This window comes from Paramormyrops kingsleyae, chromosome 1 (genome assembly GCF_048594095.1).
Source record: "Paramormyrops kingsleyae isolate MSU_618 chromosome 1, PKINGS_0.4, whole genome shotgun sequence".
NCBI classification, from domain to species: Eukaryota; Metazoa; Chordata; class Actinopteri; order Osteoglossiformes; family Mormyridae; genus Paramormyrops; species Paramormyrops kingsleyae.
The window spans coordinates 39,764,356-39,790,822 of NC_132797.1; the positions used below are offsets into that span (position 1 = coordinate 39,764,356).

At 48.7% G+C, this 26,467-nt stretch overlaps 1 protein-coding gene across 1 annotated transcript in view; it reads left to right on the top strand.

Moving 5' to 3' along the window:
* The first annotated feature begins 651 nt into the window (after positions 1 to 651).
* LOC111846858 (E3 ubiquitin-protein ligase SH3RF3) overlaps positions 652 to 26,467 on the top strand; it is a 77,785-nt gene continuing 51,969 nt past the window's right edge. Inside the window, exon 1 of the mRNA XM_023817535.2 lies at positions 652 to 1,265. Coding sequence (XP_023673303.2) covers positions 918 to 1,265 — 348 coding nt within the window. The 5' untranslated portion in view covers positions 652 to 917. The remainder of the gene's footprint in view (positions 1,266 to 26,467) is intronic.

Genomic DNA, 26,467 nt, shown 5'->3' on the forward strand with positions numbered 1-26,467 from the left:
ACCTACGGAGAAGTAAAATTACTAGCACATTTAGTAATGAAACACACTTACACTTATTTATTTGGGCAAAAAATGCAACTATAGAAAACTATTAAGATGTCTTCCAAATTCTTTACAATAACCACACTTTTCCCAGCCACAACGGCATATTGCGCGACAGTTTTATATGACAGTTTCATATTGCACACAAACTACAATCCCATCGTTTTCTACATAGATATAGCGTTATATTTGTGATGTTTAGTTTTTATTGCAGAAATAGCAATGCTTTAATGTGATACAAACTTATATACGTTTATTTTAAAAATAGGACTCGTATTATATTTTTCCAAAATGTAACTTTTTTGTGCTAAATCATTTGCGTTTAGTATGTTTACAAAATACAAAAATCCATGAACTTAAGGAGTTAATGCAATGTAAGGCAAAAATACACAGATAATACATAATGGCTCCAACGACCCATACTACAAAGCCAAGCGGAGCGGTTTCCACAGCCGCTCCAGCGACGTTACCTATGTTAAACCATGTCGTTTTATCACAGTCACTGAGGAAGCAGGCTAAAGCCGCTGCACCGTAAATAGGTGAATGGTCGCTGGCTGTTACTGTTACACTAGTTACTATTCCACCGCTCTTTTAAAGGGGATTGTGAGGAGAGGCGTGTTCGCGAGGTGGCTGAAGCTCCGCTGCGGTCCTGCTGCAATTCAGAGAATGCAGCGCTGTTTTGTGCTGATGATGTTCTGTGTCTGACCTCACTTTACCACACCGTGGTGTGTGAAAGCAGCCCCAGCCTGAGCTCCAGCCTCAGCCTCAGCCCAGCCCGGTCGCTCCTCCACCATAGACAGCATGCATTGTGTTGCGTGTGGTGCATTGTACGCGCATCGAGGAAATCTCCTTTATGGTCATTGATAGAGGCTAAAATGGACGAGTCGTCGCTGCTGGATTTACTCGAGTGCTCCGTTTGCCTGGAGCGGCTGGACACCACGGCCAAAGTGCTGCCCTGCCAGCACACCTTCTGCCGCCGCTGCCTGGAGAGCATCGTGAGCTCCCGTAACGAGCTCCGTTGCCCGGAGTGCCGGATACTGGTGGACTGCGGAGTCGAAGAGCTGCCGGCGAACATCCTGTTAGTGCGGCTGCTGGATGGGATTAAGCAGCGGCCGGGCAGCGGAGGGAGAGCGTCCCCGGGATGTGCGGTCGGCATCTCGGCTTCCCCTCCGGGAACAGCGGTCCGAGACCTACCCATAGCCACTCGGAGCTCTCCGATCAAGGTTTGCGTCCGCTGCTGCCAATGGGCAGACTTGACGAGTACGCGCTACGATTGTAGTTGAATTGGCTTTAATATTTAATTAGACGGGAAATTCGGTGAGAGAAACTATTTAACTATCAGGCTGTGTTTGGGTGCCTGTATCGCGAATATACGGCGACGGAGACGATTTATGCTTGTAGCGTTTTTTTTTTTTTTTTTTTTTTAAATTATTTTATTATTTTCTTTGTTCTGAGATAACGATGTGGATATTAAATATTTCGTTGAGTTCCCGTCATAGGTTTATATTGTGCAATTGTTCCATTGATGAAGAGAATTAATTAAGCAATGTGAGATACAGAATGCAAACATGAATTGCACACTTCCCTTTTTCTTTATCTAAAATTAATATTTTTTTTTCTGTCAAATGCAAACAGTAGACGTTTTTCTCCTATACCGAAGTGGCACAGGTGCACGGTACAACCGAAGCGCTCTTTGTATGTGAATAAAGCCGGGAGTGTACGGTGTTGTGCATAGATGCCCTGATAGACGGAGTATCCTCCACCTGGGGCATGTTAACCATATATTATCGCCGTAGATTACCAAGTGCTAGTAGATAACATAATTCTTGTGGAGCAACTGGCACTGTCACGGGGGATCTTCTTGTAATTAGTACATTTAGTTTTAGTCATTGTGAAATTTTCGTACCCACATTGCGAAGTACACCCTTCTTGGAGTTTCTCTGTGTTATGAGCTTATCTTGAGCTGAGGATTGAAGTTTGTTTCCATCCCTGGTGACGAACATCTTCATCTGCCGCTTCTCAGTCTTGCGCTGGCCAGTTCTGCCCGTTCTGCCTTTTGTCGGCCCGCAAATTCTCTGACACTAGGCTCATGTCACACTGCCTTCCAGACCCATTGGCTGGTGGTGCTGGGGGCTCCACCCTCCCAGGATGGCAGCAGCCTGGTGCAGTGTGAACTGGTGAAAATATCAGCGTTTGGCAGATACAGGGCTGCTTATGAAAACTGCAGGTGTAATTTGTTGAAAATTCTGCTGATTTTGTGGGATCATAGGATGCTATAAAAAGTAGTGCTATCAAAAAGTGATGAGCCCACAGTAAGCTGTGGACACAAACTACAGTGCATGGATATTTGCAAAAAGAACAAGGGTGTTTTTTTGGTCTTTAGACCTGAGTAACTACCCCACTATACCTGTGTCAGGTGTCTTAATGTGGTGTGCTCTTAATGCCTGGCCTGAGAATGTAGGTCACGTCTTGAAATTTTGATGTGATTACACGCAGTCCTGATCCCTACCAGTTTGTTTTGTCTGTCTTTCAAAAGCTCAGTGATTTTAATTTTATCCATCTGAGGTGAAACGCCCCAGTGGGACGTTAGTGAAAAGGCTTAACAGAAGTGCAAACAAAATCGAACAATGTGATGGACCGTGTTTCAGGAAAGTGGGAAGTCGTCAAGAAGCTCAAGAGTAATCTTTGAGATAATGGCGCCAGGGATTTACAGGCTAATGACGTTACAGGAACGTGATTCTTTTCCACTCATTTCACGGTGTCTTTTGTGAGTGGTGTCCGGCCAGAATGCTCACCAGCTGGAGTTTATTTGACTCGACCTGGGAGGGGTGGCAGTGTGAGAGCTGTAGCGTGGGCAGGCCTCAGTCTGCTAGCGATTATTGAATACTGCATCCATCCTCAGACCTGGGAACTGGGCAGTGGGCAGTTTCATACCAGATGCAGGTGCCTCCATGTTCTCCGCCTCTCTCATTATCAGCCTGGCTTAAGCAGCAGATCAGTGCTCAGAATTGGGCGCCTGAAATGTGTGTTCGGTTGTAATAATCCCGCTCTACTTCAGAAGGGTTCTGCCCATAAATGAGCATGTTTTGGCATTATTTCAACAGAACGGAGCCCTCAGTCTAGTATCACAATCTAGCAGATTGTTTCAATTGTTTTATTGGCTGCTATAATAATGAAGTACTTTTGCTGTTGAAAGGGGCCCATTTTCATGGCTAAATGTTTTATACGTTGGCAGTCTCACAGTGTCTGTGTGTCAGCTGTACGCAGATTCAAGAGCCTCTCCGTGATTAGAAGCTTATGCACGAGCTATTCTGATCTCACGATTCTGTCGGACCTCACGGCTAGCCTGCAGCCCCAGCTGTGCACAACACGGTTGGGTCTTGTAACCTCTGCAGGAGTTCTTGAAGTGACTTAGAATCCCACTCTGAGTGATTGTGAAGACATAGATCCAGCTGTTTCCACTGGATTGGGTTTATGGGTTTTCTTCAGAAATTAGATCCCACTGAAATCTGGGACTTTTCCTTTTGTCCACAGTGTGCATGTTAGGAATCTACACCAAAATTAGTTGTTTCTTAGCGTGGCGGTCAGTTGTCAGTTATTGTGAGCTTCATACCAGTAGGAATGTAACAATGCAGGTGCTTCCTGTCCAGGGTGTTTTTGGGATGGACTCCAGTCTCCCCACGACCCTGTACTGGATGAGTGTTTGTGGAAGATAGATGGATAATATTTAATGATGCTGTGGACTGGGCATATTCCGCACCTTAGTACTATGTGAATCCATGGGATACTCAGGTTTGTAATTCTGAAAAGGCTGGATGGCTGTGTATTTTAATAAGTGTCCCACAGAGTTCAAAAGAAAGGCATGTCCATGGTCAAATGATGTTCTGTTGTCAGGTCTAGAGAGACCAGCAAAATAGTGATCGTTCCTTGGTATTGTTAGAAGGTATTTTTTCTAGAAACAAAGTGCAAAATTCTTCAGTTGTGGTGAATAATATAAATTCCATTGAATCTGTGGAACATCATGTTTAGAGCAAAATTACTTTAATATGATTTAGGAATTTTCCATTAAGTGGTGTTTTTGAGAGGAAACATTTTCGGTCTTCCCAAGCGTCCAGTGAGACCTAAATTGAGAGTTTACATGCCTCTACCAAACTGTTTTAGTCTGACATGAACTGTTTACAGGCACCCCACCTGTGTTTCCTAGTTTATAATGTCCTGAAGTTGATCAAAATACTCGCCTCAACAGCCTGGGTGGCTCCAGGCCAAAGATTATGTGCTGGTGCTCACACAAGCACTACTATAACACTGTAACACTGTAAACACTTGCATCTACAAAACACAGATGACATACCTACAGGAATACCTCACAACCCTGAGCAGAATAGGAGGTTGTAGGTTGGATGGAGATGGTAATAGTACAGTACCAGAAACAAGCTGCCCGCTGTGTGAATAGGACCAGGTGTCCTGGCATTGTAAAGGAAATGGTTCCAGTTCTGTTTTGCAAAGCGAAGAAGGAGAACCGGAGTAGGACCTAGGAGCAAAAAAGCTGTCCATTGGAACCGGTCCCATGGCCGTCCTTAGAGAAGCAATCCCTTGGTCTGTGAGCATCTGTCAGTGCTGTGGAGTCATCTGTCTGAACTACAGACAGCCACAGTTATTGTCACGTACACAATCCATCCGCTGACCGTTCTGTGGCACTGAGCTAAGAGGCAGATCTGAGTGTGGCAGAGGGTAATCTGGCAGCGGCTCCACCAAAATCAGCCATTAAATGTTCACTAGCCTGATCAATGCCAAAGATAAGCGCTCAGAAGCCTGAGACTGACTCCATGCTGACCCTGGGAGGCCGGGCCTCTGCTCTTAGCTATACAGAATTCAACTGGCCACATTTAGGAGTTATGTATGTTAAACATGGGCAATTTAGAGACACCCCTGCGTGTCAGTAGACTGCAGGAGGGAACTGGAGTAGCCGGAGGAAACCCGGAGGAGCAGGGAGCAGGGTGTAATCACTCCTGGCCCTGGAGGTGTGAGCCAGCAGATACCCAGAAATTAACTTGAAAGTTGTTTGTTAAAGCATTTAAATGCTTCTGTCAATAAACATAATTACTGTAAATAGCAAACTCAGCATAAAGTAGGGAGTGATCTTATCAGGGTGAATGAATGTACCTATTTCTCCTGCACTTCAGGATAAACATGCCCCAGTAAATATAAAGCCAGAAGCACATTCTGTTATTATGGTTTACAGTAATTAACTGAGCTGTTTAAGTACGTCAAGCCATTTCCTTCAGGTTTTTTTATGGGTTGGCAAAGAAGCATATGTTTGTGGTAAATGCCCTCCTAGAGAGGGCCTGAGAGAGAGCAGCGGTGGCTGGAAGCTGGGGCAGTCACGCTGGTGTTTCGAATTAGAGACAATCAGGGATTAATTAGGAAAGTGGCATTGTGGCAGCAGTCATCACACAGCCTATCACGGCCCAAGGGCCCCTCTGAAGACGTAATCTAATTGGTCATTGGGCGGTGACACCAGCTTTCCATAGCAGCTGTCTCATAATTACAGTTGTCAAGATCAAGTTACTGTCTTTTTTTTTTTGTTTTGTAGTGGAACATCTGCCTTCCTGTTTGTTGGGTTGCATCAATATTTAGCGTTTTTGAATCGTTGGTCAAAGGCTGTTTCTGGTAACAATGCTGTATAACTGGAGACCGCGAAGCTCACGAAGAGAAGGAGGTTGGATAAAAAAATGCAGATTATTTGTTCCGTAAACGTGAGATTTTATGATCACTTAGGTGAATTTTGCTGCTCTTGGTGAGAATGCTGACCGCTTTGGACCAGACGGGCCAGATGGCCTCACCGCAATACAGAGCAAATTGGCTTGTTCATCATTACGAACATATAAACCGTACTTTCGTTAAATATCACCATCAGTGGCCCTAATTTACTACATCTCAGAGACGGGAATCTGTTAAAAGTTGTCTTATGCTGAGCCTTTAGTAGAGTATTATGCAGCTTCAAGTGAATTTTCTGCAAGAGAATGAGCCAGTCTCTTTGAGCATGTTGCGGCGCCGAGGGTCTTGAAGGTATGTCCAGGAAATGGGCTCTATGCTCTGTGAGTTTGTGGTGCAGCAGTGAGGCAGTGAGAGGCTCAGCCTGAAGCCACCAGCAATCCAGCACCCCAGGGTCCTCACCAGCGTGCCTCTGGGATTCTCAGCGCCTCCCGTTGGCACGTGGCATTTCAGAGGCAGTGAAATGGGAATTTTTTCCCTTCAAACTTGCTTTCACATGTAGATCCTTGTCTTTTTTGAGTAGACGCAGAAGATGATAATGTTGTCTTTAGGGAATGTGCGGCAGAAATAGTTTAGGATTCTTTATCTGTGTGCAGCACAAGCTAGCGCTGATCACCTCCTGCGGAGATACGTTGAACGTGAATAGTTGGAGATGGCTGGCGCTTCGCCATGGAGACGGCTGGAGGTGGTGCTGGGGGGGGGGGTCTTTAGTGGCTGAAAAGTTCACAGCTAAACTTCGTTTTTGTTCTCAGAGGTCAGGGGGTCAGTCGCCCCACCCGACGGCCATATTGCAAGTGTTTCAATGCAGGAGTACAGGGCTGTTGTCCTTCTGGCTGGGGAGGACCTTTGACAGCTTGGCAGCCAAATGAAGTGGAGTGACTTTAAAGAGCGATAGAGGGGAGGAAAGCGCCCTACTCAGCAGAAAAGGAAAATGGCAGACCTCAAAAGGAGCCAAACAGTAATCGCATATCCGAGCGTGATTAGCTAAGCTCATTAAAGCGAGACCTTCCTGTTCCGTCGGGGACAGAATGATTGCCTGGTCTTTTTGAGAGCCCACATTGGCCCTTCAGCTCAGCATACGGGTTTGTGTCACTTCTCACGCTAATTAGGGTGAGCCTGTCAGATCCGTGCTGCTGGGGATGACTTAGGTGGGGGCTGCTTATCAGGGATTAAGCCTCATTTATTTGAACGGTTTGAAACTGAACCCCCCTCCGGCTCGAGGGGTGTGTCTCTGGTGTTGATGGGTCTTCTCCACTCACTTACTTGGCTCCTGAAAGTTTACACAAGCCCATGCTCTGTTGGTGTCACCCACCCCTGTGTGCTTCGCATGGATGGTTTTTTTCATGTCTGTTTGCACCGGACTTTCACACATCTCTCTCTCTGTAAATAAGTGTGGCAGAAAGAATGAAACTCAAGAGCATCCAGATTCCTCCTTGGCCTGGAAAGGGTAAAGAAGTTTGACACGCTGCCATTTGCTCAGAGGGGGGTCAGTCCCCGGCCCATGGAGAAGATGCTGGTGCCTAACGGGAGGCTGATGTCTTCTCCAGAGTTGCCAGCCTTGGTCTATGAGAGGTTTGGTACAAGGAGGTGGGGTGGGAGCAGAATCCATGTGTCCATAGTGTGTGTGTGTGTGTGTGTGTGTGTGTGTGTGTGTGGAATAGGTTTATATTACATTGTGGAGACCAAATGTCCCCCATAATATAATAAAAACCTGTTTCTCATGTTTTGTTTGGTTACTTATGGTTAAGGTCAGGGCTGCGTAGGGGTTAAGGTTGTCATGTTGTGATTAGGGTTTTGCCCATAGAAATGAATGGAGAGTCCCCACAAGGATATCATTACAAACCTGTGTGTGTGTGTGTGGGAGTGAATGTGTGTGGACCCAATTCAAATTTTGCATAGGTTCCCAAAAAGGGTTCGGATGGTCTTGCAGTGGAGGATGTAATGGCATACAGTCCCTGCTGTGTGTCACAGGCACGGACGGGTCTCTGCGGTTAAGGGTGTTGTGTGTGACTATTCAGCAATCTCCAGTGTGTGCTGTGTACCTGTTAGGAGAGCAGGGCCTGCTGGGGCAGATTGCGGCTGTGGGAGCAGCAACGTGACGCTTTAGCAGACAGGCTTTGCATGCCTGCATCCTGCCACATGGGAACATGCAGGCTGATCTGAGAGTGTGTGGCCTGCATGATCTGTGTGGCGTATTGCTGATCTGAGAGTGTGTGGCCTGCATGATCTGTGTGGCGTATTGCTGATCTGAGAGTGTGTGGCCTGCATGATCTGTGTGGCGTATTGCTGATCTGAGAGTGTGTGGCCTGCATGATCTGTGTGGCATATTGCTGATCTGAGAGTGTGTGGCCTGCATGATCTGTGTGGCGTATTGCTGATCTGAGAGTGTGTGGCCTGCATGATCTGTGTGGCGTATTGCTGATCTGAGAGTGTGTGGCCTGCATGATCTGTGTGGCGTATTGCTGATCTGAGAGTGTGTGGCCTGCATGATCTGTGTGGCGTATTGCTGATCTGAGAGTGTGTGGCCTGCATGATCTGTGTGCCGTATTGCTGATCTGAGAGTGTGTGGCCTGCATGATCTGTGTGCCGTATTGCTGATCTGAGAGTGTGTGGCCTGCATGATCTGTGTGCCGTATTGCTGATCTGAGAGTTTGCTGAGAATCTGTGGGAATAGGTTCAAACGAAAAGAAGCATGCATTTTTGAAAAACGCTACTTTTTTGATTTATTATGAATGCCGATTGGACATCCATTCATAGCACTTTTGCACTGTTTTGCACTTTGGCATTACGGCATTTTATTGTCTGAGTACTAGTAATTTGTGCAATGGCAGTAAAGTCAAATCTAATCTACTAACCACTTTTCTGGTACATGGTCATAGTGAGCCCATTCCTATGAAGGACAAGGGCGTGGAGCAGGGGACACCCTGGATGTGAGCCCAGTCAGTCCCAGGGCACACACACTCACACACACTCACACACAGTCACACACAGTCACACACTGTGAGAGGGAAATGCGCACGAGACAGGGTCAGCCGTGACGCCGTCTCTGCGTGGAGCCTGGGCGCCAATGCAGACAGCGGGGTTACTGTGTACTGCCACAGGGAGCTGGGGAGGAGATCGCATCATGAGGCGATATCAGCGTCAGAGAAAATGAAAACAAGCTGCTATCTGTTTATCCATTTACTTTTTTGGATGCTGATTTTCCATTTGAAGGAGATGATGTTTATGGCTGTGTTTACAGGCCAGGCACGGCGAGAACATCATGATAAATTTTGCGGATGCTTTTTAATGATGGTAAAAATCCATCAGCGCGACATGTTTATGTGGTCGCTGTGCCCAGGCCTTGGAGTCACGGCGCTCTAATCACTGTGCGAGGCTGAGCGGGGGCTGCTGGGATACGCCACAGGGGCAACACAACCAGCAGGGGCCGGTTCTTTGTCTGCAGTGGGACCTCGATGTAGCCGTTTGCTAATGAGCGTAATTGAAATCCGCCACACTGTCCCCGGATGATGGTCACCAGGGCCTAAATGCGATGCGTGCAGCTGCTGCTTCCCTGCCTGCCCCCGTTTCCCGCCGTGCTGCAATCAGTCGCCATCTGGCCCCCCCTGAGCGCCTCTGTGCTCCCTAGGCCATTTTCATCCCCGTCTCCCTTCATTCTGACTGGCTGTGCCCTCCTCATGTAAATTTCCTGGTCTGCTTCAGGCTGGAGGGGCACTGCATTCGCACTCGGGGGAATGGCCATGGCGAGGGCAGGCAGTCTGCTGCGAGGGCGGCCATCATGATCCGGTCGGACCAGGGAATCAGATTTCAGCTTCTGTTAAATACTGCGATCAGCTGAGTAATGAGGAGTAATGATTGTACTCAGATTGCTGGGGCATGACAGGGCTCTCAGAGTGGGGGCGCTGTGAGGCTCTGGAGAGAGCGTGAGACTCGACACAGGCAGGGCAGGGCGGGGTGGGGCGGGGTGGTGTGGGGGGGGGGGGTAAGCAGAGCGATCTATACCCTTAATCGCTGTTAATTATTGCTTTTTTAACCATTTTCGGATGAGAACATCATTATTAAGAAGCCTGTTAGTAACCTTGTAAATCTGACATGTTTCTTTGTGTGTGACCGTGCATGTGAAGGACAGGCAGTTCTGGGGAGCAGGAAGGTGACAGACGGGCCACCTGACTGACTGACAGGTCACTGGGTGACAGCCAGCTGTGACAGTGACACAGAGGGTGCAGCCATGTGCCCGAGTTAGAGGCCGTTTGTGTCTCATTAACACCGCAGGCAGACTCATTACCTCCCTGCGCCCCCTCTGGCTGCCACAGCATTTCCTTCTTAAAGTCACAGAGGTGTGTAGCTGCGATCACAGCCGGAGTGAAGATGGCATCAGGAGGAGACGGGCTGTTTTGTGTGGCTTTTGCTTATATACTGAGCAGGTGCTGGTGGATGCTGACCTAACCCCTCCCCCCCCCCCACAAGGTTCTTCTCTGCGGCAGGGATGGGGGTGGGGGGTGGGGTGACAGGGACATTTAATCGTCCCTGTGGAGCCTTGCACATCTTACACTTCGCAGTGCGAGTTCCTGCAGCGTGGGGAGACATTCTCGCTAAGGACGGTGGCTAAGCTGTGAACGTCCTGCCCTTGCCTGTGCTACGGTGTGAAAAGTGCGGCCGAACACGGCCCACGATGAGCCTCAGAACCGCCCACCGGGCCTGCAAGCGATGAGCTGTGGAGCATACAGTATTCTATAAACACTGTATTCAACCTCGGCCGACTGTGGTGTGTTTCACTGTCACATGGCACAACATCCCTCGCCTGGTTAGTCTTAGGCTCTTGTTGCTTCATGTTCTGTTTTTCTTACCCTTTTTTTCTTCCTCGGGGACACAAAAGAGCCTGCAACTTCCCCGTCTGTACTGAGTATCCTCCTAAGAATGGGTGTTTAGTCTGCGCCGGCCATTGAGAAGGTGCAGTTGGCAGCGTGGAGGGGCAGATTAGAGACCTGAGGGAGATGAAAGGCGCTGCTCGAGAGCATCTCTCGCCTCTAATTCACAAAAGCACTCTTGTCACAGCCGTTATTTTTTGCAGCATCCGGCTCCTCGTGACACAAAGGGCTAAAATTGCAGGTTTCCTCTGTCATCTGCCTGAGCAGAGCGGCGGTGTGCTTGTGTCGTGTGTACGACCTGACCCAGCTCACGTGCCTGTGTCTGGCCCTTTAAGAGTCTGTTTGGGATGGTCATAAATAACGCTCTGTGTTACGCTTCATATTTGGCCATCATGCGCATTGCCCTGCTTGGGCATGTAGTCCCCACCATCTCGCTGAGAGCGGAGTACCCCTGAAGCACCACGCAAACGCGGTCAGGTCTCCCTGCTTATCTCCTTTTATCATCTGACAGCAAAGGCTTCAAAGTAAGAGCAGCTTGCAGGCTGTAATAACAGGGGATGTAATCTCTCGCCGCTGGATCCTGTGTCTTCCGGAGTGTTTATATCCCTCTCCTGTGTTTTTTTTTTTTAGAAACACTTAAATTATATTTCTGGGCTTGTCATGTGCCCGTGTCATTTCCTCTTGGGAAATTAACATGGTGAGATGTGTGTGATGGCATAGCCCCCGGCTTCCTGTTTGTGGGGTGTTTCATTACGCGGCGGCCCTCAAGGACACATGGCTAAACTTTACATCTCACTTGGATATTAAACAGCTGGAGGTCCACTTCTACATGAAAGGTGATCAGCCTTTAGGTTAGTATGTATCCCTAAACGCTGAAATAAGCCTCAGTTATGCTTGAGGACAAAACCAAGAGTTAAGCTGTTAGATATCTTGTTTCATCACCTGTTTGTACTTGTAGGATGTGTATTGGACAATATGAAGCCGTGAGGGGGTTCAGCAGGTGGCACAGCCCCTAAAGAATTCAATCCCCGAGTCAGCTGGCATTCTGTGTGGCCACGCCTGCCTCCCGGTGCTTTCAGCTTAGTCACCACACCTGCAGTCAGTCTAACCAACTGCTTGAGATTGCTCTGATTAATGCTTCCTGCTTCCTCTTACTGGTTGAATCCCTCGCCCTGGATCTCTTCTATCCTTGAATCTCTTTATGATTTTCTGTTTTTCCAACCTTTGTTTAGTGTCATGCTTCCTGTTTGCTAATCACCTGATCTGGTGTAGTTTAGTACCCCGACCTGTTTTTGTTTACTACCATTATCCTGTCCTTGTCCACTGCCTCAGACCTGTTCTTTTTTATTGCCATAATTCATTCCTAGTTTAGCGCCCCAGGCCCCTGCTAGTTTAGTGCCTCAGGCCCCTCCTTGTTTATTACCTCGGCCCCCCTCCTTGTTTATTACCCCAGGCCCCCTCCTTGTTTATTACCCCAGGCCCCCTCCTTGTTTATTACCTCAGCCCCCCTCCTTGTTTATTACTCCAGGCCCCTCCTTGTTTATTACCTCAGCCCCCCTCCTTGTTTATTACTCCAGGCCCCTCCTTGTTTATTACCCCAGCCCCCCTCCTTGTTTATTACTCCAGGCCCCTCCTTGTTTATTACCCCAGGCCCCCTCCTTGTTTATTACTCCAGGGCCCTCCTTGTTTATTACTCCAGGCCCCCTCCTTGTTAATTATCCCAGGCCCCTCCTTGTTTATTACCCCAGGCCCCTCCTTGTTTATTACCCCAGGCCCCTCCTTGTTTATTACCCCAGGCCCCCTCCTTGTTAATTACCCCAGGCCCCCTCCTTGTTTATTACCCCAGGCCCCCTCCTTGTTTATTACCCCAGGCCCCCTCCTTGTTAATTACCCCAGGCCCCTCCTTGTTTATTACCCCAGGCCCCCTCCTTGTTAATTACCCCAGGCCCCTCCTTGTTTATTACCCCAGGCCCCCTCCTTGTTAATTACCCCAGGCCCCTCCTTGTTTATTACCCCAGGCCCCCTCCTTGTTTATTACCCCAGGCCCCCTCCTTGTTTATTACTCCAGGCCCCTCTTTGTTTATTACCCCAAGGCCCCCTCCTTGTTAATTACCCCAGGCCCCTCCTTGTTAATTACCCCAGGCCCCCTCCTTGTTTATTACCCCAGGCCCCTCCTTGTTTATTACCCCAGGCCCCCTCCTTGTTTATTACCCCAGGCCCCTCCTTGTTTATTACCCCAGGCCCCTCCTTGTTTATTACCCCAGGCCCCCTCCTTGTTTATTACCCCAGGCCCCTCCTTGTTTATTACTCCAGGCCCCTCCTTGTTTATTACCCCAGGCCCCTCCTTGTTTATTACTCCAGGCCCCCTCCTTGTTAATTATCCCAGGCCCCCTCCTTGTTTATCACTCCAGGCCCCTCCTTGTTTATTACTCCAGGCCCCTCCTTGTTAATTACCCCAGGCCCCCTCCTTGTTTATTACCCCAGGCCCGCTCCTTGTTAATTACCCCAGGCCCCTCCTTGCTACTCAGTGCCTGTGTCCTCCACAGCCATCATGGTTATGTAGCTCTCAGTCAAAGGCCCAAATCGGATCAGCATCAAGTACCGTTATGCTGAAGAGAAATGGACCCACAGGCAGAAAATCCGACGAGGTGGGTGGCTGTGGTTCGGTGTGTGACCTTTCTTGTTAACAAAGTCTTGTAATATTTTTTCTCCCCTGTTCCACAGTGGTGCTTTAATTTTAATTTAATTGTAGCAGCACCTGGTTAATGCTGTTTTTCTTTGCTCATCTCCCTTTTTTGGTGGTGAAAACTTTGAGAATGAAACTTTTGATGGCTGCTGTTCATGCTGCAGTGTGACAAGCTGTTGTGTATTAACAGATGTTGCCTTTCCTGCAGTTTGTAAATGAACACATAGATGGCTTTCCCTAAACATGCAGAAATTCACGTGTGAATGAACATGCCTTTGGAGCAGAGGAACCTATGTGTATGTCTTGGGCCCTTTGAGGTTGCTCGATTACCTTCTTTCAAATGAAATCACATACGGTATACAATATTACCAAGAGGAGATGGAGACTCCGGCCTCTACCACACTCTTTGGCGTCCGGGTGGGGAGGGGATGGCGGGGGGGGGGGGGGTACTCAAGTGGGAAAAATCTCATTTTGGTATGTGCAGCTCTGCTCTGATGCTACCCTGTTAACCGGCGGAAATCTTATTTACTCTGACAGTAAATCTCCTGACAATCTTTATGTAAGTGATGACAGAGAGGGCAGAGTGAAGGCTGTAATTTCCCCCCAGAAGTTAAAGTGGATGTTTCCAGAGCCCACCGGCGAGCCGCAGGAGAGATGCTGAGCTAAGATGAGACTAATAGATGCTGTCAGAGGAAATAGCGAATGTGCATAAAAAGCAATATAGGAAAGTGACAGGTAGGAATTGAAGGTGATTCCCTGTCCCTGCATGTTTCCTGTTTGATCTGAAGTTGTATGAAAATTATCAAGGGCAAAGTTGGCCTAGTATTTCCATTTCAGCCAGAAATGACGCAGTGTGGTCAAGTCGAGTAGAGACCATCATGTGCTGTAGTGTATAAATGGATACAGGTTTGAAAATTTCAAACTATTTACTGTAAGCAGGCTGAGCTTCAGGTTTGTTTAGTAGAAATACATCCATGCGCTTTGTACGCACTCCCTGGTCTTCACCTGGGACTGTAGCGTGTAACACGATTGGCTTTCAGCATGGGTGCCATTTTTGTTCCAGATGTCTAACGCAGTTTGGGCTTGTTGTCTCTGCGAGTCATCCATGACCGAACGGTGATTAAATTATACTCTGCATGAAACTGTAATCAACATTTTCTGTGGGCATTAAAATCAAACCTAGGACTCTGTTTGCAGACAGAATAGGAACTTTGGGGAGGCTCTCTTGCTGCTGTATAGTTTGGTTTTGTGTTCTTATTTGGGACCATATCTGTCACGACACGTAAAACACGGACCAGGGAAACAGGCGAACGGAAGCAGTAATGGGGTTAAATAAAAAGACTTAATTGGGGAACGCAAGGGCATAAGGGAAAAACACCACGGAACTCCACGACAATACACGCAACAATGCAATGACAGAACTAGGGAAACAAACTCTGACGTGGACTTAAATACACTAAACTAATACAGACAATTGGAAACAGCTGTAAAACACTGGGAATTGACATGAGGTTAACGAGGGGGGCGTGGCACAGGAGGATCAGCACGATCGGGGTGTGACAATATCACATGTTATGTAACTATGAAATAATCCATAGTCTGTAGTGCTCTTGCTTCTGGAGGATGAGATTTTGAGCCCGTTTTGAATTGTTTTTTTTGTGTACAAAACATTTCTTTTTTCCCCAGGCTACTCTAACTGTCTCCTATAATCCCAGACATGGTGTCCAGATGAATTAGTGACTGCTGTCCTGTCTGAGGTCATTCCCTGTCAGTGTCCCGTTACTGACTGCAGTCCTGTCTGAGGTCATTCCCTGTCAGTGTCCCGTTACTGACTGTCGTCATGTCTGAGGTTATTCCCTGTCAGTGTCCCGTTACTGACTGCAGTCCTGTCTGAGGTCATTCCCTGTCAGTGTCCCGTTACTGACTGCCGTCCTGTCTGAGGTCATTCCCTGTCAGTGTCCCGTTACTGACTGCCGTCCTGTCTGAGGTCATTCCCTGTCAGTGTCCCGTTACTGACTGCCGTCCTGTCTGAGGTCATTCCCTGTCAGTGTCCCGTTACTGACTGCCGTCCTGTCTGAGGTCATTCCCTGTCAGTGTCCCGTTACTGACTGCCGTCCTGTCTGAGGTCATTCCCTGTCAGTGTCCCGTTACTGACTGCCGTCCTGTCTGAGGTCATTCCCTGTCAGTGTCCCGTTACTGACTGCCGTCCTGTCTGAGGTCATTCCCTGTCAGTGTCCCGTTACTGACTGCCGTCCTGTCTGAGGTCATTCCCTGTCAGTGTCCCGTTACTGACTGCCGTCCTGTCTGAGGTCATTCCCTGTCAGTGTCCCGTTACTGACTGCCGTCCTGTCTGAGGTCATTCCCTGTCAGTGTCCCGTTACTGACTGCCGTCCTGTCTGAGGTCATTCCCTGTCAGTGTCCCGTTACTGACTGCCGTCCTGTCTGAGGTCATTCCCTGTCAGTGTCCCGTTACTGACTGCCGTCCTGTCTGAGGTTATTCCCTGTCAGTGTCCCGTTACTGACTGCCGTCCTGTCTGAGGTCATTCCCTGTCAGTGTCCCGTTACTGACTGCCGTCCTGTCTGAGGTCATTCCCTGTCAGTGTCCCGTTACTGACTGCCGTCCTGTCTGAGGTTATTCCCTGTCAGTGTCCCGTTACTGACTGCCGTCCTGTCTGAGGTCATTCCCTGTCAGTGTCCCGTTACTGACTGCAGTCCTGTCTGAGGTCTTTCCCTGTCAGTGTCCCGTTACTGACTGCCGTCCTGTCTGAGGTCATTCCCTGTCAGTGTCCCGTTACTGACTGCCGTCCTGTCTGAGGTCATTCCCTGTCAGTGTCCCGTTACTGACTGCCGTCCTGTCTGAGGTCATTCCTTGTCAGTGTCCCGTTACTGACTGCCGTCCTGTCTGAGGTCATTCCCTGTCAGTGTCCCGTTACTGACTGCCATCCTGTCTGAGGTCATTCCCTGTCAGTGTCCCGTTACTGACTGCCGTCCTGTCTGAGGTCATTCCTTGTCAGTGTCCCGTTACTGACTGCCGTCCTGTCTGAGGTCATTCCCTGTCAGTGTCCCGTTACTGACTGCTGTCTTGTCTGAGATTATTCCCTGTCAGTGTCCCGTTACTGACTGCCGTCCTGTCTGAGGTCATTCCCTGTCAGTGTCCCGTTACTGACTGCCGTTCTGTCTGAGGTCATTCCTTGTCAGTGTCCCGTTACTGACTGCCGTCCTGTCTGAGGTCATTCCCTGTCAGTGTCCCGTTACTGACTGCCGTCTTGTCTGAGATTATTCCCTGTCAGTGTCCCGTTACTGACTGCCGTTCTGTCTGAGGTCATTCCCTGTCAGTGTCCCGTTACTGACTGCCGTCCTGTCTGAGGTCATTCCCTGTCAGTGTCCCGTTACTGACTGCAGTCCTGTCTGAGGTCTTTCCCTGTCAGTGTCCCGTTACTGACTGCCGTCCTGTCTGAGGTCATTCCCTGTCAGTGTCCCGTTACTGACTGCCGTCCTGTCTGAGGTCATTCCCTGTCAGTGTCCCGTTACTGACTGCCGTCCTGTCTGAGGTTATTCCCTGTCAGTGTCCCGTTACTGACTGCCGTCCTGTCTGAGGTCATTCCCTGTCAGTGTCCCATTACTGACTGCTGTCCTGTCTGAGGTCTTTCCCTGTCAGTGTCCCGTTACTGACTACTGTCCTGTCTGAGGTTATTCCCTGTCAGTGTCCCGTTACTGACTGCCGTCCTGTCTGAGGTCATTCCCTGTCAGTGTCCCGTTACTGACTGCCGTCCTGTCTGAGGTTATTCCCTGTCAGTGTCCCGTTATTGACTGCCGTCCTGTCTGAGGTCATTCCCTGTCAGTGTCCCGTTACTGACTGCTGTCTTGTCTGAGATTATTCCCTGTCAGTGTCCCGTTACTGACTGACGTCTTGTCTGAGGTTATTCCCTGTCAGTGTCCCGTTACTGACTGACGTCTTGTCTGAGGTTATTCCCTGTCAGTGTCCCGTTACTGACTGAAGTCTTGTCTGAGGTTATTCCCTGTCAGTGTCCCGTTACTGACTGAAGTCTTGTCTGAGGTTATTCCCTGTCAGTGTCCCGTTACTGACTGACGTCTTGTCTGAGGTTACTCCCTGTCAGTGTCCCGTTACTGACTGCCGTCCTGTCTGAGGTTATTCCCTGTCAGTGTCCCGTTACTGACTGCCGTCCTGTCTGAGGTTATTCCCTGTCAGTGTCCCGTTACTGATTGCCGTCCTGTCTGAGGTTATTCCCTGTCAGTGTCCCGTTACTGACTGCCGTCCTGTCTGAGGTCATTCCCTGTCAGTGTCCCATTACTGACTGCTGTCCTGTCTGAGGTCTTTCCCTGTCAGTGTCCCGTTACTGACTACTGTCCTGTCTGAGGTTATTCCCTGTCAGTGTCCCGTTACTGACTGCCGTCCTGTCTGAGGTCATTCCCTGTCAGTGTCCCGTTACTGACTGCCGTCCTGTCTGAGGTTATTCCCTGTCAGTGTCCCGTTATTGACTGCCGTCCTGTCTGAGGTCATTCCCTGTCAGTGTCCCGTTACTGACTGCTGTCTTGTCTGAGATTATTCCCTGTCAGTGTCCCGTTACTGACTGACGTCTTGTCTGAGGTTATTCCCTGTCAGTGTCCCGTTACTGACTGACGTCTTGTCTGAGGTTATTCCCTGTCAGTGTCCCGTTACTGACTGAAGTCTTGTCTGAGGTTATTCCCTGTCAGTGTCCCGTTACTGACTGAAGTCTTGTCTGAGGTTATTCCCTGTCAGTGTCCCGTTACTGACTGACGTCTTGTCTGAGGTTACTCCCTGTCAGTGTCCCGTTACTGACTGCCGTCCTGTCTGAGGTTATTCCCTGTCAGTGTCCCGTTACTGACTGCCGTCCTGTCTGAGGTTATTCCCTGTCAGTGTCCCGTTACTGATTGCCGTCCTGTCTGAGGTTATTCCCTGTCAGTGTCCCGTTACTGACTGCCTTCCTGTCTGAAGTTATTCCCTGTCAGTGTCCCGTTACTGACTATCATCCTGTCTGAGGTTATTCCCTGTCAGTGTCCCGTTACTGACTATCATCCTGTCTGAGATTCCCTTTCACTGTCCTCTTACTGACTGGCATCCTGTTTAAGCTCTCTTGGTTTTATTCTCTTTTCATTATTTAAAAGCTGAAATGACGCTGAGAGTTTCCACAGTGTTTTCAGATGGAGTTAATCAAGATAAGCATATTCTAAAAAAAATCAATGAGGAAGAGATGGTCTACAAATCTTCAGTTGGTTCTCTTCATTTTTTTTTTTAAAAGAGGAAGACTTATAATTGAAAGATATTTTACACCCTCCAGAAACCCCTGGGGCCATGTCTAATTTCCAGCTGCTGGAAGACGAGGAGAACATTGAATGCAGATCTTTTTGGTATCGCTTTCCTCTGTGGGCTTTCAATGATGTGTGTGTGCAGGAGCCTTTTCATCATGCATTGCAGTGTGAGTTTATCAGATTAGAATCTCAGGGATTTATAAATACCACTTGGTCATTAAGCAGCTGTAGCTGCTCCTAGGTTCAGTGATACCTTGTTAAGATATTTTTTCCTCATGTGTAATGGAAAAACACTGGAATCCAAGATGGTAATTATGGCTAATTTGCTGCTTTGACGTTGTGTAATTGTGTAGGAAATAGACCTGGCTAATAGGTTACAGGTTCAGGTCCCGTAAGGGAAAACTGCTCTTGTGTGCTCAGTGTGATTTTCTTAAACAAACAGGGCTTTATGCATGAGATGGAAACGATAATAAATAGCTACAAGAATAGCTTTTCCATCTGGTGAGAAATGGCCGATTATTTAGCCTCTGAATAGCTAATCCAGGGATGTAGGCATATGTGTGTGGACCTGACGTGACCGGATGGCGATGGGGAGATCCTGACAGTGTGTAATTAAAGTGCTGGCCTCAGAGTGCGCATCGCCAAATCCAATAAAAACATCTTGGTTGAAAAAGAATGTCATAGTTTAGCGGGGAGCACGAATCACGCAACTATGAAGGCTGAGCAGTGAATTATGGCTTTTGGGTGAGGAAGATGGGTTCAGTCACTCAAAGCAGGGCGGTGCTGCTTCACCCTGTTAGATACCAGCCAACGTTCTTCATGCTAAGTGTTGCTTTGCCTGGACAATCACCAGCTGAATAGGTACCGCAAGTCGGCGTCTCTCTCCTGATTGTTAAACGACAGTTTGCTGTTTGTCTGGATGACAGACGTAGTGCAGCGATGCCTTCCACCACAGATCCTGAGCTTCCCCCTATAACATGTGATCAAAAGCAGTAATACTTTGTTTTACAAGGGCAGGACATTGGAGCATGACTTTGGGTTGTCAGTAGTCTTGGCTATCCTCTATCTTTTCAATAGAGAGAGTTAAAAATGGATTTTTAAGCTAAAGCTTTCAAGCCAAAATGGTGTCTAGTTGCCTGTAAGAGAATATGCCTATATTCTGTGTTTAATTCTAAGCACATTCACTGGGTTGTATTATGGTGGTTTAAATGTGTTTTTCCCACATTGTTCAGACCTGTGTGTAGACTTGGGTAGTTCAGTAGTTCAGTTCATTGATTCCTGATGAACATGACTAGCCTGAAGATGAAAGGCATTATGGATCCAGCAGGAATGAGGAGCATTATGCAGCAGAGATGGTTTTTCGTGAGTGAAGCTGCTGCCCCTCTGAGACCCACTGGCTGTGCTCCCATCACCACGGATGATGGTGTAATGCAGCGAAAATGCATGATGCGTGTGAGACCCCCTTTGATCTGGGTGACTGTAAATGGCTTTTCAAAAGGTTCTCTGGGGCCCGGGGTCACCATACTGGCTCAGGAGAGATGCATGATGAGACATGCATGGGGGATCATCTGGCATGTCCATCTGGAGGGTAGCTCCAGACAGACTGGGGGCGGGGGGAGGGGGGCAGAGGCATGCTTTGCTGGTGTAGTCTGTGGGTTCCCACTTGGATTTGGGAGGTGTCAGCATGCTTTCTGATTGGGTATACTCGAAAGCCTCCTACATCGATGTAGGCGTCCGTTAATGTCTGAGGTTCTGATGAGTGTCTGAAGCGTTCTGAATGTCAGAGCAGCCCAGCCTCTACCATCATCGGTGCCCTGACCCCTTCCCGGATGATCTGGGCTGGCTTTGTTGGTGTGGGTGGAGGGTACTCTAAAGGTAGCACAACAGACCACTAGCCACCAGGCAGCTGAACCTGGTGGGTAAGGAGCCTGAAACCTCACCATTCAGGGGACAACACTGTGACCGAGTTGGAAATGGATCAGCACATGTTCCGACGTCACAGCTGCGTGTGCAGCGAACCCCTGACAGCAGCCCTTCGAAGTGGCGGAGGAGGCTCGGACCAGAATTCCAGGGCAGATCACGTCTCATGTCGGTTCAAAACGAGACACGGCATTATTGTCATTACATATGTACAAGTACAAGGCAACGAAATGCAGTTTAGGTCTAACCAGGAGTGCAATAAGCAGTAAGTGGGATGGGTGGTAGCTTCTTGCTTGACATATTCCTGCAAACTAGAAGACAGTGAGGGCAACTTGAGCTCTGCTGTGTCTGTATGACCCAAAGAGGAGTTTGGGCTCAGAACCAGGCCTCAGGGAGACCGTGTGATGTGAGTGTCACCCCGCTGTGACGGGCTCGTCTGGGCTGTCACGTGAGGGGACTAGCAATGTGAAGGTGCCAGCCGCCGGGGACACTGCACCTGTGCGGGGCAGCCCTGTCTGCTGGTCGCCGGGGTCCAGCCGCTCAGAGGGTGGGAGGAGGGGGCTTGTGGGATGCTGGGATGTCATCCAGTTCTCACTGGGGTGTCTGCTGTACCAACCCTGCTGCTTGTTTGCTTGCCGTTGACCTCGCTGCCTTGACTAGGCACCCAGGACACATAGCGTCCGTCTGATTCCCAATCTTTTGGGAAATGGCAGTTAAAATTCTGCCAAATCATAGACGCAGGAAGTTATTATTTTGTCACGGTTAGGAAATCAAATGGACACGGCGTGACCTCTGGATGTCGAGCCTGTGGCCACCCGCTTGTTTCCAGTCTGAAATTGTTGCTGTTTTGCGAAACTTCCTAAAAATACATCTGTTGTTTGACATTATGAAACAGCTTCTTACGCAGCCAACAGCCAGACTCTGTAATCAGTCGCCTTTAAATTCAGCTTATTCCTCTCGCAACTGTGAAAACAGGCTAGTGCAGGCAGGCGTAGCCGGCGATTTTGGCACCAAGACGTCCGCAGACAGCACTCATTCTGTGCCGTTTGAGGTTAGAGGAGAATTCAGTGCTTTTCCAAATGCTCCGTCATAACTAATGCTGTATATGTCATCTGTACATATACCCTGAAAGACCACATGAGGAGGAAGAGGATGGGATGTTTTTTGAGCCCACTTTGGAAATTTCTGTATGGAGTTAAACAGTGCGTCAGTTCACGTGTGACTAATCCGTGCTATTTGTGGCTATTGTATTATGGTTTCTGTTTGTTAGTTTGTATCACACGTGTTGGTTCTTCTTATATTAAAGGGACTGACATTGCCAAAGCTTTTTCTCTGATTGATGCTTGTAATCTGTTGGTTACGGTGTCTGAGCTGTAGGTAACCCGTCTTTTACTTTTATTTGTGAAACTTCAACATGATGTACACCATTTCTGTTTTTAAAAACACATCTGTCACCTGTCATGTGATCCTGAATCACTTCCCTTGCGGTTGCCTGAGAGTTACAGAACAATACTGCAGGGAAAAAAGGAAAATCTGTGCTATTCAAGGGATCCCTGAGATCCTTCAGTGAGACATTGTTTATTTTAGCAGCAGCATAAATGTCTGGGAGATAAAAAGGATTAAAGCAGTTATACTCAGCCACTGTTGTCGCCGGTGAAAAGTTGGAGGGAACTTCAGTCATGTGACCTATGGCACCAGCCAATAAGATGCCAGCTAGTTTGGACATCTCTCTCAGCACTGAGGTGCTTGGTGGGTAAACAGAGACTTTAAAACTGTCCCCTGGTCAATCCGTTCCTTCAGGTTTACATGAACAAGTATTGTTTTAGACTCAAACACAATCTGTTCCCTGTGAATTAAGTAGGAAATAATTAACAGTTTGATTTTATACCGTGCTTAGCATTGTATCTCAGTCCATTTCCCCCACAGTTCAGAATTGTGGTTCAGGGAATTTCTGTCTCTAAGTTGCCCATAGCATGTGGTTTTGGGTGTGTGCCCCCCCATGGCTGGGAGTCATGTCCAGAGTGTCCCCTGCCTTGTGTCTTCTGCTTCCCGAGGCTCCAGGCCGGCCCAAACCCTTAGTTGTAGAAAATGGATAAACATGCCCTTCCAGAGAGCAGTGACCCATTCGTGGGGTGTCAGTCTTACTGCGTCCCGGGGCTGTGAGCAGGAGGGTGGATGCAGGCGCCGGTTCCGGCTCCGCCAGACAGGCCAGAAATAGGCCTGGCACGTCCCGGGCAGCGTGGAGACCAGCGAACTCCAGCCCTCAACAAAAATAGCAGCATGTCTGTTTTGACATTCTGACCGACAGGAAGTAAAGTCTCGATGTTTTCTGGTTGTTTCAAAGATGCAATGTATGGAGCCTGCTGCATTCTGATATCTATGGGGGCATGAATGATCTTTCATTTCAATCTTTTTTCTTCTATTAGTTGCATTATGTGGTTGTGTTTGTGTGTTTACTTTATTTGCTTAGGGGAAAGGTCACTAAAAATGCAGATTGAATAATTTCCCTGCCGTAAAGGGTGCAATCCCCTTAAAGTGAATTATAATCATTCCAAAGAGAATCTTCTCGCAATAGAACTGTCAGACTCTGTTATCCATACTTCAAAGCTCATGTCGGCAAGGACTTTTTACGCAGTAATCCATTTTAAGTCACCAACATTCATTTTTTTCCCTCCCGAACGAATCAATGATTTACTTAGGAAGTGCTTCTCCTGAAGAGGCTGGTAAACCTGTGCAACTGGAGTACTGAGGAGGAGGACTAACAAATAGTCCCCAGGAGTGTCCCCTTCGTGTTCCTCTAGGGAGACTTCTGTCTGCAGGCAGGACCCAGAAATACAGTGAGCAGGGGGGCTGCTCTCAAACAGTTCTGTTGGTCCCTCTTCTGTGGGTTTTGCTTTTCAAACCCGCGTCTTTCTGACCCAAGTGCAGCTTATGCACAGGCTAACGTGGCCTATAGCCCAGGGCCCTGACTTGTAGGGAAGCCCAATTTTTTTTCCAGCATGCAATGCTGTGGGTGGGGTCCCAACAATGACTTAAGGCCAAGGGCCCCCACCCCCCTAAATTTGGCCCTGCGCGTGATATAAACATGCAGGCCTGTCTTTCCTATCCTGATATTCACTGGGAGGTGACTCTGTGACAGGTGACACTTCAAAGCACCGCTCACATAGCTGCCTTCATGACATTTAAAGATCTGACAGGTTTGTTTTGAAATTTGTTTTGTGTGATGGCTTGCGGAATTTAGTTTCCTTTTCTTGTGAGTTGTGTAGTAGCCATGTATGTAGAGTGTATGTGGAGTATGGGGTATGCGGTGAGTTGGAGTATGCGGGTGAATACGCTTTCACTCTGGGAGACGGTGCCCAGGCCCCACTGTAGCGCCGCCCTAGCAGATGGTCCCCGGTTGGTCAGCACCTCGCACCACGGGAGGGGTGTTTGTCGACCACCTGTCATCCCCCTTCCCAGGTCATGGTTCTGATGGGACTCTTCAGTTCCTTGACAAGATGAACGGGCCTCCCCTGTGGGCGAGCAGGACTTTGGGGGATGCAGAGGGCTTTTGGCTTCCTGCTGTTCTCCTTATGTGACTGATGCAGACCGAACTGTAAACCCACAGGTGTTTCTGGAAAAGGGGAGCAGTTCTCCATTTGTCAGGTGACCAAACGCCAGCTCTGCTCACCGGATGGACGTTCTCGGGCTCGCTGACAGCCACTGGGGTCAGAACCATTTCCTGAATCCAGGGTCTAATTTGATGACTGGAGATTGATATGAAGCCTCGCTTGGCTGCCGGTTTTAACAGTGGTGTTGAGGTGTGGATCGATATCTGGGGAGTAATGAGTTCTGCCCCCCCTCCAAAGTGAGTGACACTCTTTCTGCAGGAAACACAGCTGCCATTTCTGGTCAGGGCTGATGGGGTAGGTTTTAAGAAGGCCTATTTCATCTTCTTGTTTCCCAAGGTGAAGCGATATCACTGAGGTGTAATTCTTCCATACTAGTTTGGTAAGATGATCAGCCATGATTCCTGCTAATTAACACAGAGTAATTAAACCAAGAATACTATCACAAATACCAGAACTGTTCACTTATCGGACTGAATTGGGTCAGCTGATGCAAAGCCCCCCCAAGGTGCTGCTTATGTCAGATCAGGAGCTCCCTGGGAGTCAGCGAGGCTGGGAAGGTGGCGCTTGAGAGTGCACTGCAGGAGGCGGTCTTTCAGAACCGGCAGAAGGTCCCGGGACCCGCTGGGCAGAGTGGTTCTAACTGGGAAGCGGTCCAGCTCAGTGGCCGACACCAGCTCAGAGGTGAGGCTCCAGGACTGGGGATGGTCGGGCCGCCTTCCACTGGCTTGGACTGGCAGTCCAGAGGGGCAGATGGAGTCTGTTGGGCCTTTTTGTGGAGTGTGGTCAGAGGTGGGGGTTGGGTGGGCTGGAGGGGAGGGTGACTTCAGGATCCCATCACGTGTGCTAACAAAGTGGGGATCCATCTGCTTCCCCTTCCTTGCTGTCGGTCGCTTTGCTCTGGCTCTCCTGGTGTCAGTGAGGCTCTGCAGGCATGTAAATGATTCATTTCAGAGCTCCGCTGATTCATATCCATGGGGTTTCTGGGCCGCCGGCTCCTGCTCGCTCACTGTCACTAACGACGACCCGGAGATGACTGAGTGACCGTGAGAGGAGATCTCATGCCGACGGTGACTTATGACCATGCAGATGTCTCCCGCTGACCATGGGAAGTCAATGCTTTCCGGTTTGGCAGATGTGGGATTACACCCCTCTGCCTGCTTTCCGGCCGGAGCACGAGCCGAAGCTGCCTCTGCTTTTGGGAGTGAAGCGTCACAGTTTATTTGTGGTGCCGGCTCTATTCTCCAAGCCGTCTGATTCGAGCCGGTGTTCCCACGGCTGGCTTTTCTGTAAATGTAGTCTGTGTGTTTTAGGTTCATTATAAACAGCCTCACAGCTTGGGCCTGGAAGCGGCATTTTCCTGGCCCAGGACGGCGGGGGGAGGACGCCTAATAAAACATTTATGGGGGATATATTTCAAAAGCAGCATGGTGGAGGGGGGGGGGTGGGGTGTGGTGGGAGCACAGAGTGCACGCCGGGATCTCCCCTGGGGTGTCCTGTGTAAGCAGCACTATTGGGTGGTCAGAGCAAGGCCTTCCAGGCCGCGGGCATGAGCTTCCACTGAGGTCCAGGGCGCTTCGCCTCTCCCCCTTCCCTGTAGATGTGAGGTCCTCAGGCACGTTGTACAGAAATTCAGAATCAAATCAGAAACTTTCAATGATGATCTGGGACCTGAGCTTGTGTAATAGTGAACTCACATGGACCATAGCTGTCTGTGTGCATGTTTTATTTGGACGGTGTGTCAGTTTTTGTTTGTCCTGAGACACTTTGGTCGATGTTATGGATTGAAAGATACATAGGGCTCACCTTGACAAGCAAGGAAGGTTCTTGCTTAGGTGTTAGAATCCAGATCCATTTGTTGGTAGACGAAAGGATATTGATAGATCTTGTTTTTTAGCCTGATACTGTAATATGCATTTCTCAACCTCATCCCTTCAAATCCACCTATATATTAGTTTGGTCACCAGGTATTGCTGGGCTACTGATCATGAGAAGTGGCTCTCAGTAAGTTCAGTGTAACACCACGCGCTGCCCAATCTGCGAAGGTCCCTCTGTCTCTGCCAGCTGGAGGGTTTTGCATTTGTATTCCGGATGCATTTTTAAACAAACCCTCTTTTCTTGCTCCCATAATTCCTACAAGAAACCAAACAGTGCCATGATCCTCTGTCTCCAAAGTCTTCACACGCTTAATCACGCGTTTTACTGTGCCATTATCCTCTCCAGATTTATTTTTGGGGTTGTTAAATACATCTTGGCACTCTAAGATGATTGCTCTA